Source organism: Ceratotherium simum, chromosome 4 (genome assembly GCF_057802395.1).
Source record: "Ceratotherium simum simum isolate JZ-2026a chromosome 4, ASM5780239v1, whole genome shotgun sequence".
NCBI classification, from domain to species: domain Eukaryota; kingdom Metazoa; phylum Chordata; class Mammalia; order Perissodactyla; family Rhinocerotidae; genus Ceratotherium; species Ceratotherium simum.
This window is the reverse complement of record NC_141903.1, coordinates 8,331,568-8,354,907: the sequence shown is the minus strand read 5'-3', so window position 1 is coordinate 8,354,907 and position 23,340 is coordinate 8,331,568. Positions and strand designations below refer to the sequence as shown.

The following is a 23,340-nucleotide window of genomic DNA, read 5'->3' as shown; positions in this document are numbered from 1 at the left end:
AACCTCATTCTAACTGAATGATCTCAATTTTTGAACTCTAGTCATAGCACCCAGGCAATTCAATAGGAAGGCATAGGCTGGCACTGTTGTTACGTGTTTGAAAATGTCTCTGGAGTTCTTTTTCTTGGCCAAGCATATCCAGTAGTATTAAATCTTCTTTTAGTAGGCCATGTCTTAGCTGACTCAACATATACTCAGATTGCTCAGAGAGGAGAGATGCCATTTGTAAAGAGGCTTGTGAATTTAGAGTTTACTACTGAATCACACAGAACAGGCTTCTTCAAAATACCAATGTTCAGTCCTAGTGAGGGTACAATGAGATGCAAACCCTCTGGAAAACAGTTTGACAAAATATATACATTGTATCTCCTAGAAATATATCCTAAGTAATTCAAAATGAAAGCAAAGATTTATGCACAAAGATAAGTGATTAGTTTTTTAATAATCAGAAATGAAGATTCTAAGCACCCATAAAAATGACAAATTATGGGATGTTCATGAAATACATTACATGGTAATTTCAAATTATGTTATGAGAAATTTTTAATAACAGGTAAACATTAACATAATCATCCTGAATGAATGTACAAAGCATATAAAGTAAAATAAAGCATGTAAAATTATATATATAAAATACTCTCAACTATGTAAAATATATGCATAGATTAAAAAATAAAACAAAATATGCCAAAATATTAAGAATGGCACTCCCCAAACTGAGGATTATTTCTCATTTTTCTTTCCACTTTTATCCCAGCATTCTATAATATGCATCTATTACTTTTATAATCAGAAAAGAGTATTTTTTTAAGCAAAACAAAAATACAGTAAGCTAGTCTTCAAAGCAAGATCAATTTTTACTCAAGGTAATCTTTCAATTTACAATCCTGGATTCCAATATCTGCATTCAAAGAACTCAGAGAACTAAGTCCAACGTAGTTCTGGCTATGACAGCAAACGACTACTACACCGTACAATCCTAACAAGGCTTAAAGATAGCCATTCCTTCACACTCCAGTGTATTATGCCTGTTCAGGAACTATTCTAGAAACAGGTGGGTTTACCATGCAAGTGAACACTAAGACATGAACTTTTTTCTCGTGGAACTTGGATTCTGATGAGGAGAAAGACAATAGACAGGAGGGAAAAAACAAACATGGAATATAATTTCAGATAGTGCTAAGTGCTATGAAGAAAAAATAAAGGAGAGTAAAGGAATAGAGTGACAAGCAGGAAGCTATTTTAGATTGGGTGGTCAGAGAAGGCCTCTAGAGAAGAGATATCTGATCGTGTAAACTACTGGTATAATAACACAAATAGCACTCCTACTGCGTAATTGTCCTAAGATTTACAAAAGTCTATTTACAACTTAAAATACAGATAATCATCTGTATGAAGATAGTTTCTACTTAAAGAGGCAGTAAGGTACATTGGAACTAGAGAGCCTAGGTTTAAATCCTGGCCAACCTTCTAAGTCTTCTAAGACTAAGACACTGGCCAACCTTCAACTTGGTCTCCCTGCTTCCTCTCTTCATTCTATTATCTACACAGCACCCAGAGATCCTGTTAACACATTAGTCCATTTTGCCACTTAGTAGGTATGTGCCCTTAGGCAAGTCACAAGCTCTCTCTTTTTCTCTCTCTCTCTCTCACTCTGCCACAATTTCCTAATTATAAAACAGACATAATAGCACCTAGTTTATAAAGTTGTTCAGAGGACTAGAAAAGATAATGTATGGGAAAGAGCTCAGTAATATGTCTGGCGTAAGTGTTCATTACCCGTGAGTTCCCTACAGGCTTACGGCTCTTCCACAAAATGAGTGCTGTATACTGGAATGATTCTTCATGAAGAATCACTATTGCAAGCATTGCATTATTCAAGTAGACACATATCATATTTTTATCCTCCGACCCATACCAGGGACTCCAAAGTCCAAACCACCTCTGACTAAATGCTTGTTAGATATTGGTGATATAAATGATACTGGCTTGACACGATTGATATCATCTTTACTAATGGCACACTCACCTTTTCTTTCTTCATTTGATCATGAACTGCCGCTGTTTCCATTTTGTGCCCCTAACACCAAAGTTTGGCTTCTTCTCAATCACCAGTTGTGATGGTTAATTTTATGTATCAACTTGGCCATGCTATGGTGGCCAGCTGTTTGGTCAAACACCAGTCTAAATGGTGCTGTGAAGGTATTTGTAGATGGGATTAACATTTATAATCAGTAGACTCTGAGTACAGTATATTACCCTGCTAAATGTAGGTGGGCCTCATTCAGTAAACTGAAGGCTTTAAGAGCAAAGATTCTGCCTCAAGACTGCAACAGAGAAACCCTGCCTGAGTTTCCAGCCTGCTGGCCTGCCCCACAAATTTCAAATTTGCCAGTCCCCACAATCACGTGAGCCAATTCTCTAAAATATATATCTATCTACTATCGGTTCTGTTTCTCTGGAGAACCCTGACTAAGACACTGGCCAACCTTCAACTTGGTCTCCCTGCTTCCTCTCTTCATTCTATTATCTACACAGCACCCAGAGATCCTGTTAACACATTAGTCAGAAAAATTACCCTTCTGGTCAAAATTCTCTAACGACTTTCCATCTCCTGCAAAACAAAAGCCCCAAACCCTGGAATATCCTATCCCCCCTTTTCTCCACAGAACTCATTACTATCTAACATATTATGTTTTACTCATTTTATTTCTTTCCCCACTAAAATTTAAGTTCCAAGACAGAGTGGCTTTTTGTCTATTTTGTGCACTGCTGTATTCCCAGTCCCTACAATAATCCCTGGCACATAGTAGAAGCATCATAAATATTTGTTGCTTGAAGAAAAAAGAAGTGAGTAAACAAAGGGTGATTTTTAATATATTCTTTGTGCATTCCTATGTTTTCCAGTTTTCTACATTGGGCATTTATTTCTATTATAATCATATATTGCTAATAATAATGTAAACTAGAATAATCTTTTTGGTTGAAATTTGATCATAGTGTAAAAGCCTTAAGAAAGTTCATATTCTTTGACTCAGAATTTTTCCAATGAATAATATAACCTAAGGAATTAATCATAAATAGACACTAAAACTTAATGACCTTAATGTCCATCAATAAGAGACTAATCAAATGATTGTATACCTAGACAATGAAACTCTATACAGTTATTAAAAATGTAGACCTAAGTTTACTAATATGAATCATATTGGTAAAAATTGGGATATAATTTGGTATATAGAGTATGAGCCTATACATAAACAAAAAATACATATACATACACATACAAAAAAAAAGGTCAAGAAAAAAAACAAAGAATGGACATTAAATGAAGTGAGATGATGGCTGAATGGTTACTTTCCTCTTTATACTTCTCTACTGTCTAAAATTTTTGCAATGAAAAGTGTTACTTTCATAAACAGAACAGTGAATGTACATCAATAGAAATATATAAGACCAACATTTTTACAAGCAACATAATAAACGTCACTAGTATAAGGTATATCACATCATTTTTGTTCAAAAAGTAAAAAGACATTTTTTTAATGTAGTCTGAATCCCATTTACCCTCTTCTCTATCCTCAAATTATACTGTTAAACCTATCCATCATGCACACTGTTTTAGAAACCATAAATTAAAACTGTTAATAAAACAAGATGTAGTTTTAATTTTCCCATAGCAGAGGCTCTCTTCCATACGAAATGTATGTGATTTCTTGAGTGCTAGTACCATATGCCAGGCATCGTGCTATATTAGAACTTTCTCCAAAATACGAATGTACTTGCTGTTCTTTTGTTGCTTCAACTTCTTAGATCACCAAGTCACCCTCACTGTTTTCAGAAAATATGACATAGAAATGATTTTTTAAAAAATTTTCAATTCAGGGCCGGCCCCGTGGCTTAGCGGTTAAGTGTGTGCTCTCTGATGCTGGCGGCCCAGGTTCGGATCCTGGGCGCGCATCAACGCACCGCTTCTCCGGCCACATGGCCGCGTCCCACATACACCAACTGGAAGGATGTGCAACTATGACATACAACTATCTACTGGGGCTTTGGGAGGAAAATAAATAAATAAATCTTAAAAAAAAAAAATTTTCAATTCATAGTAAGAACAGAGGAAAAATCACTTTTAGAAAAATGTTAAAATGAATCTTTCTATTTGGCACTGAACTTTCAAAGCCTATCATCATTAACAAGACACTCTGAAACTAGCATTATATGTAAAAGACAGCATGATATAGCACACAGACCACGAGCTTACAGAAGTTTACGACTGATGATGATGCTAGGGAAATAAAGAACCGTGAAAGCTTGAAAGATGCTTCTGTGAGGGGGCATCATTGGATACAAGAAGTGAAACATGAGCATATGATTTCAAATCAATGGGGGAAAAAAGCTAGATCAGTAAATAGTGTATAGAAAACAGACTGGCCATTTAGAAGGAATGTGGATCCCTAATTCAGAGCATATACCAAAATAAATTATAGAGAAACTGAAAGATTTAAATGCAAAACAGAAAGCCATAAACCACTAGAGGAATGATTAAAAAAAGGAATAAGTGGGGCCAGCCTGATGGCGTAGTGGTTAATTTCGCATGCTCCACTTTGGCAGCCCGGCGTTTGCGTATTTGGATCCTGGGCATGGACCTATGCACCACTTATCAAGTCATGCTGTGCCAGGCGTCCCACATATAAAGTAGAGGAAGATGGGCATGGATGTTAGCCCAGGATGAATGTTCCTCAGCAAAAAGAGGAGGATTGGCAACACACGTTAGCTCAGGGCTAATCTTCCTCACCAAAATAAAAAAAGAAAGAAAGAAAAGAAAAGGAATAAGTATGACTACACGAAAAGTAAAAATTTCTTTCAAAACTTTCTTCAAGGCAAAAAGTATTGTAAAGAAAACTGAAAGGCAAATGTCAAACTGGGGAAAATATCTGCAATAAATGACAGTTACTGTATTTCATACATAAAAAGAGTTTCTACAAATCAGATTTAAAAAATACATAAAGCCATCAATAGAAAAATGATGAAAAGGCATGAAGAGATAACTCATAAAACAAGAAATAGAAATGGCCAATAAATATATATATATATTCCATCTCACTAGCAAGCAAATAAATGTACATTACAATGACAACATGTTATTTTTACATTTTCATCCATCAAAATGGCAAAGAAATACAAAATTAAAATATCCAATAGCATCTGGAGCAAATGAAAAGGGAATCTCTCATCCACTGCTTTTAGAAGTATAATTTGACCCAGCCTCTCAAAAGTACAATTTAGCAATTGTACTTTAGTGTCTAACGTGCACATTCTTTTACCTAAGGAAATAATCACAGAAGCATACAAAGACTTAGCTACAATAACGTTCTACTCAGCATGGCTTAAAATGTCTAAAAAATTGGAAGCAGTCTTGATACAGAAGGGAAGGTTTCTTAAAATCAGTAATATATCTATTAAATGGAATATTATGCAGTGATTTAACATGATGGTAGAAAGTCTTAATTCATCACGTTACTATTTGTCACTTTTTATTATTGGTTTAATTTTGAAAAATTTTAGGTTGTTCTTTTTTTTTCTGAGGAAGATTCACCCTGAGCTAACATCTGTTGCCAATCTTGCTCTTTTTTGCTTGAGGAAGACTCATCCTGAGCTAACATCTGTGCCAATCTTCCTCTATTTTGCATGCGGGTCACTGCCACAGCATGGCTGACAAGTGGTGTAGGTCCATGCCCAGGATCCGAACCCAGGCTGCCAAAGTGGAGCACATCGAATCCAACCACTATGCCACAGGGCCGGCCCTGGTTATTTTTAATAATATTGAAAAGTAAACTTTGAACATCTTTAAATGATATCCAGAGCTTACGGCAATGACTGGACTATAAACTGGTCTACCCTCCATGAAGACAATTTAGCCATACCTATCAAAATAAAGCACTGCCCATTTTGCAGTAAATGGCTGAGCTACACACTTAAGATTTCTGCACTTTTCTATATGTATGTTGTAATTCAAAAAAAGAAAAAAACACTGAACTTCTCTCCCTCATCTACTCCCCAATCTACAGATGATAAAAGTGCCACTGTGAAAGAGTGAGACTTCACCAATCTGGGGACATGTCTGTAAGATAATGTTAAGTAAACAAACAAGTAAAGGAAGCTGCAGTGTGATTTTTCTAGGGTGAGCCCATCTTTCCTATGAAAAAAGGAGAGGCGGGGAAATCCCTGTAATTGTAGGAGTACATATCCTCCTATGAACAAAGGAAACGGATGTGCAGTGGTAGACAACACACTGTTAACACCTGTTGGAGGAGGGGAGATTGGAAGGGTGAGATTATCCAACTTTTCTGTATACAGGTAACTTAATAATAAAACACTGATATTCTTTGACTAAGCAATTGTACTTCTAGGAATTTATTCTACAGACATAATCATGCAAGCCTGAAGATACACACTCAATAAAATTAGTAAAGTGCTATGATACAAGAAAACTGAAGACTAAAGTTACTTTGATAGGGAACTGGCTATATTTTTTTTAAAAATGGTAAAGCCATACAATGGAATACTATTGCAGCTATAAAAAAAGAGTAGGGTTGGGCCGGCCTCGTGGCTTAGCGGTTAAGTGCGCGTGCTCCGCTGCTGGCGGCCCAGGTTCAGATCCCCGGCGTACACCGACACACCGCTTCTCCCGCCATGCTGAGGCTGCGCCCCACATACAGCAACTAGAGGGATGTGCAGCTATGACATAGGACTATCTACTGGGGCTTTGGGGGAAAATAAATAAATAAATAAATAAAATTATCAAAAAAAAGAGTAGGGTTTTATATGGTTTTATATGCTGATATGAAAAGATGGTCAAAGTACATTATTAATTGAAAAAGTTATTAATTGGAAAATAATATGTATAGTATTTGTATTTGTATTGTTTTTGTTTTTTGTATTTTTGGGGTTTTTTGTTTTTGTATTTTTTGTTCTATTTGTATTTTTTTAAGCTTTTGTCTAAAAGGATAATGGGAAACTGATAAGCGACACTTGCGGAAGTGAGACGAGGTAAAAGGAAACTGCATGTGTTTCATAACCTTCAGTACCAATTATATTATTTTTAATTCTTTGAACTTTGTTTAAAATTTTTTGAATGCTGACATAAAACAGTGATTTGTCAAAGTCCTTTTCTTTTTTTTAAGCCATCTTAGATTTGGTTTAAAATGCCCCAGAACAAACAAAGGTGGAGAAAGAGAAAGTTGAACTAAGAATAGCATAATTTTGAAAACTGTTCAATGTTGAGTTGAATGGTTCTCTATTTTTGTGTGTTTGGAAATTTCCACAGTAATAAGATTTTATGTGAAAAATTCTAAGAGCCCTGCTGTATAAAACAGATAAATCCAGAGCTATTCCGGGGGAGGGAGAAGTGGAAGGGGCACTATGCTAGCCCTTCCTTTATCCCTCTAGTGACTCCAAAGTCAAAGTCTGGGGGGTTCCACGGGACATTTAAAACATCACTGTTATAATCATTATCACCACCATAATAACATAGAGAACCTGCACAATTTGAAGGATTCCTCCCTGCCCAAAAGGCAGGAAGAAGACAGATCCTAAAATAGCAACAAATATTCTCTCTGGGTGGTGATGGGTGGTGAGGTTATCAAGAGTTTTTTTTTTTTTAGTAACTATATTTTGTAGTAAATTTTCTTATAAAGAGAAAAAATGTCTTTTTTAGTGTTCATAAAATATTACAGACTCTACCACTGAACAACCCAAGCCTTCACATTATTGGCTCCAGAATACAACAGGATAATCAACAAGAAATGATAAATCCTCAATGCTCGTTAGAAAAGAAACAAGGGCAGTGAGTTGGAACAGCCATGTCTGACCTAAGGAGACAGGCCCTGAACCAAATGAGAACACTGACAGTAGGGGCCATATCACATGCAGTCTTTTACCCTATCCTTACCCTGCCCTGGAATCTAAGACTGTAAGACTGGAATTCCTTCTTCTCAAATAGACAACCAGAGCAAGCAACGAAAGAAATGGGTTTTCGTCCCCTCAACAGTAGGCAACCAGTAAAAGGTAGCTGTTATCTTCCTCTATGTCATAAAACACCGTAGGTAGATAAAACTACCTCCATTTTTAAGGATGAGAAAACTGAGGTTCAGGAAAGTAAAGTAACTTGCCTAGTGTCACAGAGCTATTAAGTAGCAGGCACAAGACGAGAAGTGAAGTTTATCTGCTGCAGAGCCAGGATTCTTTCTACCAAGCTATCTCCCTTCTCTAAAAAATATCCTCCTATGTTGGTAGCTATGATAAGTTCCAACTGTAGCATTCTCAAATCACTGTGGCTCACTATACATATTGAAAGTAAGAAAAGAAAAAAGATAGGCAGCTGTCAATAAGTTGTATTAATTATTGCCTAGCCCTACCTGCACTGGAGTTAGGAAGGAGGTGCTAAAACTTGATTCACATGATCCTCACTGTCATTCCAAGTAATCAGTCCTACCCTTGAAAAAAGCTTATCACTAACACTCTCTCCAGCTGAGAGCTTGCAAACAGCATTCCCAAGAAAAGTTGTCAGTCCACTGCACTGAGCCTCTACATTCCAGGTATGTTAGCTTTAAACTTTTAACATGAAAAATAAAGAAAAATTTGTTTCAACCTAAAAATGGCAGCTGCCAAGTTAATGTCACTACAGCATGGTGACTAAAGCACTGGCTTTGCAGTTATCCAGACCTAGGTTCATGATCTAGTTCTGCCACTTAGATAAATGTGTAACCTCAGGCAAGTCAATTCAATTCTGTAACTTCATATACAAAAAAGGCATGACAGATAACTTCTCTGTAAAGGATCAAATTGTGCGTAGAGCCCAACACATAGAAAAAAGTGGACAATAAATGATAAATACTATTATTAACAGTGGTATTACTCTTGTGCCATAGAAGTCTTGGAATCTTAGCACATACTCTACATGGTCTGAACTCTTGATTATCTGATGTAACAATCAACTAATTGGATCTGGATATCTGAACCAACTGAAATATTGATTCAATTCAGCTTGGTTCAGAGACATCCAGATATTCCCGTTCAAGTAGAACAAAAAATGATGTGAGTTAGTCCTCATTTAAACTGGTTCATTTTTTTTTTAAAGCACATATAGATTTGGCTAACTCCAGAGTTTTATTACACACACACAAACACACACACCCATACACACACTCTTGGACCTTGTGGTTCAGTCGGGATTTTCGTTCACAATCTGCTTACTACAATGGACTCCTTCAAAGCAGGGAGCAAGTCTGTAATGTTTATCTTTCTATGCCCAGCATCAGTACAGATGCTGGCACATACCAACTGCTCAGTAAATATTCACGGAATTAAACTTGCAAAAATGACATTCAGGAAGCTTCTTTTCCCCCTACAGATATTGGGCAGGTTTTTCTTCTTTTATTTTCAATTAAATAATGACTAAAGGCGGCACACACTAAATATCAATAGTAAAGTTTTCATAAACAAAATTAAGATGGAAAACTCTAGAAATAGTAGCATTCCAGAGCAGAGGAAATAAAACCAATTTTGGAATCAGGCAAATCTGGGGTTCCAAGGCCAGTTCCACCACTTCACAGCTATGTAAATATTAATCTGGGTCCAATCACACATATCACCTCTGAGAGTCAGTTTCCATAACTGAAAAATGGGAATAATATCACCTACTTCACAGGGTTGTCACAAGGCTAAAATATGTGAAGCACCAAGTCCATCTGGTAGTAAGTGACTTTTATTTAACAGTTTTACTAAGGTAAATGAGTGATTTTTATTTTTTAAGTCTTTGCTATCCCTTTTCCCTTCTCACAGATGGCAGAACCTAGAGGGACTAGATTACACCTGAAGGCAACTACTTTCTTTACTCCTGCTTTTCAGAAAGTATACTAAGTCAGCCATATAGATAGCCTAACTGGCTCAAGCTGCAGGTGTGAATAGATCCAATATGATCATTTTAAGGGGGACCCTTTCAAGCAACTCCAGAGCCCAAGCAAAGTCAACGAGGCTCTTCAGGTAGGCTGTTCCTTCTCTTCTGGGGCGTGCTTAAAATGGGCTTGCTGAGGGGCCGGCCCGTGGCTTAGCGGTTAAGTGCGTGCGCTCCGCTGCTGGCGGCCCGGGTTCGCATCCCGGGCGCGCACCGACGCACTGCTTCTCCGGCCATGCTGAGGCCGCGTCCCACATACAGCAACTAGAAGGACGTGCAACTATGCCATACAGCTATCTACTGGGGCTTTGGGGGGAAAATAAATAAATAAAATTATAAAAAAAAAAAAAAATGGGCTTGCTGAGAGGTGTACAATGTGAAACAAGAGTCATCTTTGTGATAAACCAAAGATGTAGCATATAAGCAATAGGTATTCTTTGAAAGCCCAAACCCTAATTAAGCCACTGAATTTTAGCACTGTTTGGAGACTGGAGTTAGAGAGGAGGAACACTGGTGTTAAAATAACACACAAAACCAATGAGTAGAGAGGACAGAAGTCTTCCAGATTCATTAATACACATTTACTTTCCATCCACGAATGGAACAAAATGGAGTAATGATTTGCTAATTCCAATCAGCTGAGTACATATTTCATTTTACTGTGCTGCATACTCTCAATTATATACTAAAGAAAATAAAAACCTAAGTAAATAATTCTCTATACAGCTCTAAAGACCATATTTGCTCCATTCACATTTCAGTGAATATTATTCAATATTTCACCTTATTTCAAGGTCCAATCAAAGCAAAGTTTACATTTTTTCTCTTAAATGATTTTCACTGGGAAAGACGAGTCAAAGAAGAACTTTTAACACATTTGGGTTTCCATTTTCAACAAGGTAGGAACCCATACTTCCTCCCACTCATCCCACCTCCAGACAATTCACAATATTGTCACTAAAATATATTGAACAATGACTTCCATTGGTCAATTACTTTTAACTAAGTGCAACAAAAAGAATCTGCACTTCCAGACCTTATTAACAACTACAATTCTTCCCCTACTTAAATTTCTGGAAAAAACTGTATCAACCCACTAAAAAGAAACTGTAATATTCAAGTAAGCATTTTCAGAAAAATAGAGACAAAGATGTACACAATTACTATAATGCAAATATCCATTATTTAGCACCAAGAAGAGCACATGCAATAATGTCTGCCATTTCAAGAACATTTTTGTTCAAGTTACATTACATGCAGGGAAGCTGCTTTTCCAAAGATAAATATACATTACACTGGAGCCTCACTGAAACACCCAATCCCTGCACCCTAAAAGCTGTAACCCACCTTTTTATATAGATTCTTAAGACACTGGATCTTATACTGAATTCACTCTCTAGTTAATTGTGTTAGTGAGGTTCCAGTATAGTTTTCTAAAGAAAGCAGTTTTAATCAATAACCATACCAATGCTACTCAGAATGTTTGCCAATAAGTAAATAAAATGCATGATCCCCATACGTAGGAAATTTTCCTTTTTCCTGGCTCCCTAGCTCCATTTAAAGACTGTAATCATGAATAGAAAAGATAACCTTGAGAATAGTAAAGTCACCCATGCCATCAATAATATCCCTCTAACTCATTTCCTGATTTTACAGTGCTTTCCTAAAACAGGGCAGTCTCAACAGGATGCTAGGAATTTAATATTGCTTTTTAAAGATGTAACAAACTGGTTGGAATATGCAGTGATGAAAACTGAATATTGCTACTGAAACCATACTTAATTAAATACATGCTTTCTCTAAACAGAGCTTCCCCAATAAAGCCACAATGTTTTTGGCCTTGGCTCTCTTAGAATCATCCCAACAAGTGAAGCCAGTCCAGCTGCACTCTCCTGCTAACAGTTTTTTCCTGAGCAACCCCTCCCCACTCCTCCAAGAAAGCTTTACTTTTATCTGTGGAATTCTCTGCCGGCCCGGCCTGGAAACCTGGGTGGACCCTGAGGACAGGTGTCATATCTGGCCTTTGGAGGTGGGCCAAACTGACAGTTATTGGCAGCATAAAGCTGTGATCTTTATAAACTTCAATTTGAGGTTTTATACCATTAGGGATTCCCTCCCCACTCCTTTTTTGAAGGAGGGAGAGAAAGCAAGCCAAAAGAGTAAGTTTTAAAATAGAAAAATCACCATTTGAATTAAGAAACCCTCCGAACTCAACAAAGAACTGTTGAAAGTAATCAAATGGAAAATGTCAGGGTTTTTTGGGCACATGCACAACTATTAAACATGAGAATCACAACTTCAAGGGCAGGGGATGGGGGGTAAGCAGGAGCAGAAAGGAGGAGCAGGACAGGGCCCAGTTGAAGACCCATTTGCTTAGAAGGGCCCCTCTTGGTACTAACTCCTCCACATGGGGCACCCAGGCTGGAGGAAAGCAGAGGGTTACACAGAACATTTAGCAGACTTAACATTGGATTAAACACACTACTGCAAGTTTCAACAAATGTTCATGGCATACGTAAAAAACACATTTACAACAAGAAAGAAGAGAGGCACCTGGAGACATCTGACACTGGGCATGCTCTGCAGGCAACTCAGTGCGCACATGCTCTCTACCAGGTTGGCGCAGCCTAGCCACAAAGACCTTGGCACAGAACACTGCAGGATGACAAAAAGGAAGGAAGAGAAGAAGCAGTTAGAGGCCGCAACAAATCACTCCTTCACACAGGCAACCTGAATGTTAGCTGGGCAGGGGTGCACCCTCGGCAGTCTGCAGGTGAGGGACAGACAGCTTACTGGAACCTGGGGAGGGGGCCCGCTTTCCGTCCTACGGAAAGGAGGTTTCTGCTACCAATCACTAACTCCTCAGGCTATAGCATACAGAATCGAGAGAGAGAGAGCGTTTAAATGAAAACCCACTAAAGGGAACTGTGCAAGTTGAGTACAAAACAAGATTAGTGGTGAGACTGTGACTATAACTTCATAAAAGTAACAGTTTCTGGTCTACGTCCTGTAATTGTAATTGCCATCATTGTTTAAGAACCTACTATGTGCCAGGCACTTTAAATATGTTTTCTAATTCCCACACCACAGTAAAGAAACTGAGGCTCAGAGGTTAAGTCATTTGCACAAGGACACACAGCAAAGGAAGGGAGAGCCAGAATTTCATTCATTCCACAAGACTATGATGCCTCTATTGTAAAAACTTTGACCATCCAAATTTTTATCATGTGGGTACAGTTTTGCACTTCCCTAAAATAAATCACAGGAGACCTAGAGACATAAAGCAAAAGGAAGAAGAAAGATGAGTGATAGATTGAGAATAAAGGCAATAAAAGGGCCGATTAAAAAAAATATCTGATTTTCCGTGTCATTCACATCTCTGCCTTCCCAAAGAAAAAACTTCAGAATATCACAATTTTCATTTTGGACTTTGTTTGCAAAGTTCATTTGACACGCGTAAGAATTAAAAGCTTATTTCATTTACCCATTCCCATTCTCTTTTAAAAGCTTGCTGGTTTTAAGAGAATTAAGAAAAAAAGTAAAATAAAAATGGACATATGCATTATGGTTAGTATTTAATAACCATTAGATTATTTATGGTATTCAATAAATAGTTTTTCAGATCTATGGTCAATTAATTTACTATGGCAAAATCAATAATCATGCAAAAAAACCTGAAGGTGCGTGTTTGGGTTCAACCAAAGTACTCCAGAAGTCTTAGATCTGACCTCATAAACTTGATGGTCAAACACCCTCATTTTCCTAGGGCAGTTCAGGTTGACACTTGTCCCAGCATAACTTTCACTCTCAAAAGTGTTCTGCTTTGGTAGACAAATACTATGGTCACCCCAACTATAATAAAAACAAAGACAGCTTTGCTTGAAATCAGATAGACCTGGGTTCCTATCCAGCATCTGCCGCTTACTAGCTGACATCTCACCTATAATGTAACTAAAGTATTGAGATTATTTAGAAAAGGCATTTAAAGAATATAAAAACACAGGAATCAAATGGAATAAAAAAATTGAGCAGCTTTTTGGTGACAATTAAAGTGCCACACGTTTCCAACATGTGCCGTTATTCCAAAGCTCACCACAGCCAACACAGACGTGTATCACTGATATTTCGGCCATGTATATTTTGTCACCCGAACACTTTCAGAGTGCCACAAAAGATGCTAAATAAATGTCTCTATAATATAATGAAAACAGCTGCCTTTTATCAAGCTCTTGTTATATGCTAAAGAACTGACATAGTAAACCTTCACAAATATCCATTTTACAGATGAGGAAACCAAGGATCAGGAAAGCAGACCTTGATTTGTTAAAATAGCAACTGTATCCAAGGTGCAAGGGCTAACTGATGGCAGAATTAGAACTAAAAGTTACTCCCATCTGACTCTAAGCAAGCTTCTTTTCTTTCCACTACAACAAACTCTCTCTGCCCAGAGATATCTAGCAAATGTTTATTCAAAGAATGCTGACGTCAGCATGTATCAGAAGTAGATGGGAAATGAAAAGGCCCAGGCACATTATACAGTTATATACATAGATTATTTAATTTAAATAAACTCCCAACATCCTCATAATTCAATTTAAATTTCTTTTTTGGAATCTTTGTAGTTATCTAAATCATAGAATCACTCAGATTTGAGAATAGAGTTTAAGGATTACACCTGCATTTAGCAACTAATACCAAATTAACACCAAAGCTCACCTGCAAATCAATTTTCATTTATTCAGTAAAAACAGTCAGATTCCTTCTGCAAGGTTTAATATGTATTTGCCTCAAAGGACCCATGAATGCATAAGGTATTGTATCCTGATTAGATTCTGCTAATAACTTGAGACCTAAAACTTAAAAAAAAAAAATTATATTCAATAAATCAAAGAATCATAGACTGTGAATACTGGAAGACCATTTAGTCCAATCTCCCACCCCTGATTTTAGAAGTGAAGAAACTAAAGCCCAAAAAAGAAAAACAATGATCTTCCCAAGGTTTCCTACCATCTTATGATCTAATCAATACTTATTAAAATACAGAAAACAATTAACATAAAGAAAATCTTCTGAGACCTTAATTTCAAAATATTAACCATTTATTACAAGTACTTAAAGCTTGATATTGAACTTGTATATTCAGGAAAAGATTTTTAAAGGACTCTTTGAAGCCCTAATTTCCAAGAATTTATCTTTTATAATACACATGAAGATACTGTGGGGTACAGAGAATGATGCCAGTATTTGTATAAAGTATTAGAACTGCCCAACTTTCACTCCTTGAAGCTACATGACCAACCATATTGCTGTAACTTAATTAGTCTTTACTCAACATAAAATGCCCCTCCAGGAAACACACCCATCTTTTAATAAGGAAGTCTGTACCTGCTGGTCTAAACAACGTTCTTCTTAGGTCTAATGGACCAAGAGAACATTGATCTAATTTGAAAATAATGGATAAAAATAAAAGTTCCACATTTATCAACCTAGGAGCATAAAATGCCACTATGACCACAGTAGTAATTGATTCCTGAAGCTTCTAATTTTAAATCTAGGGACCCGGTTGGAAACCCATGTTGATCATTGTGGAATAACTATTATCCATCATTCTTTAACCGAATAATGTAAAGATTTCTTTTTATTAGCTATATTCACAGTATAGACTATTGTTTCTCTTTTTCTTTTTTTTGTTTTATGCTAACAATGGTCTATCTTTAAACTTCTGGAACGTTATCTCGTTAAAATATGTCTGAAGAAGGTGCCCTGATACCGTGGGTATTTACCAATTTTAACAAATACTTATCGACCTACTTATTAAGCTAACAACAATACAAACTAAGCCTCTTTCCTCTGGAGACTTCAGCCTCGCGCTCAAGAGAAACCCAGGGGGATCACATTGGGCATACTTACGAGAGGCCTTTCAGGAACAGAAAACTCCCAAGAAATGTTTGTTATAATTTCACATTTAGCTACTTGCAATGACCAGTATTCTAATTTAGGATTGTTCATAGAGAACAGGAAACGATTTACACAGAGTTCTAATATTAACAGCAAATACCCAATTAGATTGATTATATTTGTAGGTTCTGTAGCCAAAGAAAATAACATTAGTTAAGGAAACTGATATTGTTTATAAATTTTGTCATAGCCACTGATTAATCAAAAAACAAAGACAGGGCCACCATGCAAAGAAACACTATGAGTCAGTAAAGACAAGAAGAATAATAGCTTTTGCCATTTTTCAAAAGCAAAAATTATTAAGAGGTAGGAGAGAAACGTCCTAGGCTCTCTTCCTATTGCCATAGGAACTGCAAACCAAAAAGAAAAAGTGGTTGCAGGCACCGTATCTTCTGATTGGCTGGCTTGAAGAAGAACTCACAAAAGCTAACTCTGGTCTGTTTCTAGACGAGATTGTTTTGAATATCCTGCCCTGATTCCTGCTCAAAGAAGCAATTCTTTTAAAAGCTACCCAAAGAGGTATTTTATGTTAATCATCTCTCTAATGCCGCATTTAGAAATCTGCCTTATTATAGGTGTTCTATAAATCCCCCCAGTTTTTTTTCATTAAACCACTTCCCACAGAATTATTATCAGCCTTTTCTAACTCCTATCATCATGCTTGAGATAACCAAGTTGAGTGGCTTAAATACTATTCCATTCAACAAAATATATCTGAACTTACGTCTACCCACAGACAGAAAAGCAATTAAGATATTCTCTCTCTCCTGTGGGACTCATAGGCGAGAATCTTGAGAATGTGCAGTGTAAATACACACACATACACACACACACACACACACACACACACACACACAAATAGACTTAACCACCCAAAGGAGGAGGATGCCTAAACTAAGCCATGAGTAGGAGGCAGCCAGGCAAAAAAGAGCAAGACATTCCAGGCAGAATAAATAGCATAAGGAAAGCCACAGAGCTAAGAAATGGCACATCTTATGCAAGGATCTGCAACTAATTTAACACTACTAAAGTATTTAAGTGTGAGATGAGGAAAGCTTAGAGATAGGGACGGCCAAATCACAGAGGTCTCTCCTATATCATTCTATCAAACTTGGGACTTCATCCTGAAGGACAACGGCTCTTATACTGTGTGCTATAGCTCACTGATTGAAAAAAAAAAAAACACACCAGCCAATCCTTCCCAGGTGCACAGTCCAATTTTTTATCTATGTGTACAAGATTTTATCCCTGTAACTCAGCATACATGCTATTTCAACAATATCTGTCAGAGGAGTAGAAGTGTCATGCAACACACTGGTGGAGGTGAGGTTCGTAGACTAAGAGGTAGGGGATAACACATAATATCAAGCCAACGCCAAGCCAATTCCAGCCAATATCAAAGAAAGATTCTGTGTTTTCCAGAACATATGGGGAACATTTGCCAATACAAGAATAGAAGGAAAAGAAGTTTGCTCAACAGTAACCCAATGACAGACAGAGGAAGTAAACAGCACATAAAGCATGTATGTTTTTATAGATACTGTGAAATAAGGGTGTTTTGAATCTTTTAATTCTTTCAAGTGAGAATTCAAAAACTTTAATATTCAAACCACTGCTAGAGCCAATGAGACAACTATTAAACTATTTAAGCAGAGGAATAACTGTGAGCAGCTGCAGTGAAGCATGATTTGCAGAGAAGTGAGAAAGATAAGTCTCTTATAGAACTTACAAGACAGTCTCTCATTTTTGTTTTACAACCAATGAAAATTTCTTTCAGCTGGGCTACAAAGAGTAGCCACGAGAGCCAGCACTTACCTTTGAAAGTACACGTCTGAAGTCAATTGTCATACTCTAGAGTCTAGGTTCTTTCTTTCTAATAAAACTTCCACCATGCCCTATTGATGGGATATAAAACAAAGAACCCCATGAGAATGAAATGGGGGCTATCAAATACAGAGCGAGTGAAATAAAAGATCCATTTTATGGTAACCATTTGGCAATAACACCTCTCTACTGGGAATCTCCATAGGAAGTGGAGATTTGGTTTCGAAGAATCGTACAGTAGGTGGGCTCAAAGGAGACTACATACTATGGGTCTCTAACGTGGTGTGCAAGCCACAGAGCACCCATTAAGTTTCTGTGGGAGGCTGTCCTCACCTCATAGCAAATAAAGCATATGTCAACCTTCATCCAAATTAGGGACTATCCTATTGTGTCTGAATTCTCAGAATCTTGCTTTTCAAGAAGCAGCAGCAGTAATGAAAACAGGGCCACACAACTTTTAAAAGCGTCTTTTATAAAAAAAAAAAAAAAAAAAAGCGTCTTTTAGGATTCAGAACCTAGGCTTCTGCTGGTAAAATGTTTGATGGCAACCTCTAAGAAACAGCTAACTCTTACAAAAATAACTATATTGTTTTTAAAACCAAGAATCATAATACAGTAATTAGGTTGTAGAATAAAAGTTAACTCATAATTAAAGGCTTTTTCCAAAGCTATTAAAGAACTGAATACTGGTCCACTGCCTTAACGTGTAAGAGACTTTCTTTTCCTTATAATGGTATTTTATTATAACAGAATTTGACAGCAACCATTGTGACATATAACCAAGAAAGTTAACGCTTTAATTCTTAGCAACTGTATTGCAGAACTATAGATAATATACCACAGGGTATTTTCAGACTGGGATATATGTTAAGGGAAGAAAGGGGTATGGGGAGAAGGAGGCAGTGGAAAGAGGAAGAGAAAAAAGGATAAGAATGAAGAAAACTGAAATTTACCATCTACCAAGTTTTAAGAGATTCAAACATAGCAAAACACCATTGTCAAAAAGACAACAAGTAACAAGTGTTGGCAAGGATGTGGAGAAAAGGGAACCCTTGTGCACTGTTGGTGGTATGTAAATTGGTGCAGCCACTATAAAAAACAGTATGGAGGTTTCTCAAAAAATTAAGAATAGAATTACCTTATGATCCAGCTATTCAACTTCTGGGTATTTATCCTAAGAATACAAAAACACTTATTCGAAAAGATACATGCACCCCTATGTTCACTGTGGCATTATATACAATAGCCACAATATGGAAACAACCTAAGTCTCCATCAATGGATGAATGGATAAAGAAGATGTGGTGGGTTTGTGTGTGTGTGTGTATATATATGTACACACATACAATGGAATACTACTCAGCCGTAAAAAAAAAAAAAAAAAAAAAAAAAAAAGATGAAATCTTGCCATTTGATGGACCTTGAGGGTATTACGCTAATAAGTCACACTGTGAAAGACAAATACCATACGATTTCACTTTTATGTGGAATAAAAAACAAACAAACAAAACAAAAACAAACTCACAGATACAAACAGATTGATGGTACCAGAGGGGAAGGGGGTTAGGGGGTAGGTGAAATGGGTAAAGGGGGCCAACTGTATGGTGACGGATGGAAACTAGACTTCTGGTGGTGAGCATGCCGTAGTGTATACAGATGTTGAATTATAATGTTGTATGCCTGAAACTTATATAATATTGTAAACCTCAATTGAAAAAAAAAAAAAGCCAAATAGTTGTGGAATCAGGACTCAAAGCCAGAGCCCAAACTTTCCCTAAACCCCACTATAAAAAAAATCTTTTAAGTGTCCAGACAATTATCTCATCTTGAAGGATTATTTAAGAAAAGATATTCAAGGTGCCGGCCCAGTGGCGTAGTGGTTGAGTTCACGTGCTCTGCTTTGGCGGCCCAGGGTTCGGCAGCCCGGGGTTCGAAGGTTCAGACCCTGGGCGCAGACCTACTCACCACTCATCAAGCCATGCTGAGGCGGCGTCCCACACAGAAGAGCTACAACGCTACAACTATGTTACACAACTATGTACCGGGGCTTTGGAGAGAAAACAAAAAAAAAGAAAAAGAGGAAGATTGGCAACAGATGTTAGCACAGGGCCAATCTTCCTCAAAAAAAGAAAAGAAAAGATACTAGAACCCAAAAGCTAACAAAACTAAAACGGATCTTTGCAGTTATATATGGTAGAGGGATAAAGGGTAATTTTTCTTTTTGAATTTTTATTCATCTTATTTTCCAATTTTTCTCCAATAAACATCTAGTACTTATGGTAATATTTTAATACTGTCTACGTAATTTTAAGAGATGCTTTATTTTGTTTAATTATATGACTAATTATATGTTGTTATAAAGAGTAACTTGACAACTTAAAATAAAAACAAATTCTTTTTTTTCCCAAGAATTAATTTTGAGTCCATCTTAAATACCTGTAGTTTAAAATGTGTTAAAATGCTGGGTACTAGAAAAATATTTTACCTAGTGACCCTCAGAAACAGCAGTGTACATCAAAATGATAATAGCTTATTCCTGAGTAATTAATTCCAAAGGAAAAAAAATCCTTGTCCACGTCACAACTACTACCTATGATTCAAAAATGTCACCAGGTTTTTCAGAGCTCTTACAGAAGCTGCAGAGGTAAAGCATTAGATGTATGAGGGGGGAAGTGGAATCTCTATTCTAAGAGCACAACAGAGAACAGGATGTAACAAAATAATCTATTTCCGGCACAGCCACATGGGTCCTCAGTTGTACTAGGACCAGCGTGAGGTTCAGTTGCCAAAAAGGAACAGATTCCCCTAGCAAGCTCCAGGTCAAATCGGTCTGAACCCAATCCCAATAGGGTTCATCCAAGATCCACAAATCCTGAGATTGGAGAGAATTAAACACCAGTTAAATTAAGTGCATCTGAGCCTTCGTCAGTTAGCATCTGTGGTCCAATTAGGAATGTTATTCAGGACTGGGAGAAGACCACTAAACTCTAAGTTTAACCTCTTTTTCAATAAAAATGTAAATGAAAATTTACAAAAAAGGATAAATTGGGAGGAAGATGCAAATTGATATTTTCTGAGTACCTGCTATGTGCCAAACACTGCACATCTATGGTGATCTCATTAATTCTTTTTTTTTTTTTAAAGCCATCTTTCTTTTTTTTTTTAAGATTTTATTTATTTACTTTCCTCCCAAAGCCCCAGTAGATAGTTGTATGTCATAGCTGCACATCCTTCTAGTTGCTGTATGTGGGACACGGCCTCAGCATGGCCGGAGAAGCGGTGCGTCGGTGCGCGCCCGGGATCCGAACCCGGGCCGCCAGCAGCGGAGCGCGCACACTTAACCGCTAAGCCACGGGGCCGGCCCAATCTCATTAATTCTCACACTACCTCTAACCAGACGGGTACCTTAGTTTTACAGAGGAAGAAACTGAGGACCAGAGACATCAAGTAATTTGCCAGAGTTCAAAAGTGGCAGAATTGCAATTCTATATGACTCCAAAATCCCTACCCTATTCCCTGAATTATACTGCCTGTCACTTCCTTTGCCTGACATAAAACTCCCCAAAGCAGAAATTTCCTCTGATTTATTTTCAAATTTTATCTACTTGTCATTCATCTATATTGCTGATGGGAGTGAAATTAGTACAACCTCTCATGTGCAACTTCTCAATACATATTCAAGACTTGAAAAACGTCATTTGACTCAGCAATTTCATGTGTAGGAAATTATACCAAGGAAAAAATAAAGATATGTCCAAAAATATAGCTAAGAAGATATTCATCACATCACTGTCATAACAGCAAAGGACAAAATGCCCAACAATAGGGACTAGTTAAATAAATTACAGATCATCCGGAAGACAGAATATTATGTGTCCACCAAATAAAAATCATGGTGTAGGAGTAAATTTATTGACAAAGAAGGAAGTTTACAATATATGGAAATAAAGTTACAATACACTGAAGAAGTTCCAGAAACATTAAGAGAATAAAGGCTATAAATCAGGACTTACATTATGATCCCATTTTTACTTAATAAAATATAAAATACATTTAAAAATCCAGAGTTAAATACAGGTGATTTTTATTTTATTCTTTTTGTCTACTATATTTTTTCAGATGCGGCCAGTATACAACTGGCAATATAGTACTCAAGCTTCTCAATCCTCCCCTCCAGGTCACCTCAAAAAGGATAACTGGCATTTCCACACTTTTACTTGGGGATCTCGTCATAGCAACTTGCCCCTTGATTCTAGGCCATTCTCCTTCAATGAAGGTGGAAAACAGGTGGAGTTAACTTAGTTTCACTGTTGTTCCGAGTTTGGTTGCACTCTGAGGTGACAAAGACACAACCTTAAATTCATTTCAATGCCTGTGGCTTCTAGATAGCTAACTGAGAGTACCTAGAAAACTCGTAAGTAATGGTGTTCTGTTTTATGAGGCTACCACTTCTAAATATCTGACAAGCCATATTCCGTATTACGTAACACCTGAGAGGACCTCCAGGTGAGAGAACTAGAAACTCACCTTGTCTTTTGGACATCATCTGAGAACTAAGAGACATCGGCCCTCATCATCTGTACCAGGGCACCTGGCCCCACTCAGCGATAGTCCACCTTCCCCTTCCACACCATTCCAGGCACAGGTGCTGGCTGCATCCCTTCCTAGTCCTACAAACTCGCACAAGCCAAAAAAGGTGAGAGAACTCCTGGAGTGTCTGCACAAGATCTGACTGCCCTATCATCTACTGAGCCCAAATCCTTACCCTAATTTCACGTTAAGAGTGCAAAGTTTACCTACCATGTTTTTAAAGGAACATTAGAACACATAGAAAGTGAAAATGTTTTTTCTCCTGAAACAGTGAACATTTTCATTTTTTCTAGGAAGAGATATCACTTTCAGGAAGACGACTTGAGGAATATTATTATATCTACTGTCAACAGGTTTGGCTCAATTATAGTCAGACCCTATTATAATCCTATTTTAACTTTCTCAAATGCTTATTCATTCCAAAAAGTTTACTGAACATGCCAGTATACTAAATGCTTCAACAAACAACACAAGAATTCTCAAAACCAAAGATTCTATATCAAAAATTATTTTGGGAAATAAAGCTATATTATTTCCCAGTTCACTGAGGAAGAAAGGTAGCTAAATTCCTAAAGACGTATCAAATATTTTAAAGAAATGCAGTTTCACTGCTTTCAAGAGTATTAAAACTTAAACTCAACTAACTAATGGTATGTTAAAAATCACTTCCAAAGACTTTCAAAGCTTCCACCATCTCATACCCTTCCTGTCTCATTACAAGCTCTGAATAAGCACCTGTAGAATGAAAGTTGGTCCTGCTAAGAAACCTTCTGAATTCAAACCTCAGACCATTTAAACAAGCCCTCTACTATTTTCTAAATCATTGCTCATTTCTCAAATACATATTTATTTTCAGAGACCTAACCAGCCCCTATCCCAAAGAAATACATATTCCAAGTTGGTAGAGTCTCGGTGTTTAAAATTTTACACACACACAGACACACATACACACACAGCGAGAGAGAGTGATTTAGAAAACAGTGATAACCAAAATTTTGCTTCTTTAGCTGGGA

The 23,340-nt window shown here is 37.1% G+C and overlaps 1 protein-coding gene across 15 annotated transcripts in view; it reads right to left on the bottom strand.

Annotated features, from left to right (window-relative positions):
- FBXW11 (F-box and WD repeat domain containing 11) overlaps positions 1-23,340 on the bottom strand; it is a 125,250-nt gene that overhangs the window by 69,071 nt on the left and 32,839 nt on the right. For 4 of the 15 annotated variants that reach the window (XM_087429424.1, XM_087429429.1, XM_087429425.1 and 1 more), the window contains one exon: positions 17,729-17,808. The exons of 3 other annotated variants lie outside the window; for them this stretch is intronic. In XM_087429424.1, the coding sequence (XP_087285550.1) occupies positions 17,729-17,761 (33 nt within the window). In that variant the 5' untranslated portion in view covers positions 17,762-17,808. Of the gene's footprint in view, positions 1-12,508; positions 12,611-14,671; positions 14,812-17,728; positions 17,809-23,340 lie in introns of those variants that run through there. 8 more of the 15 variants (XM_087429417.1, XM_087429421.1, XM_087429418.1 and 5 more) reach the window with 4 other exon arrangements.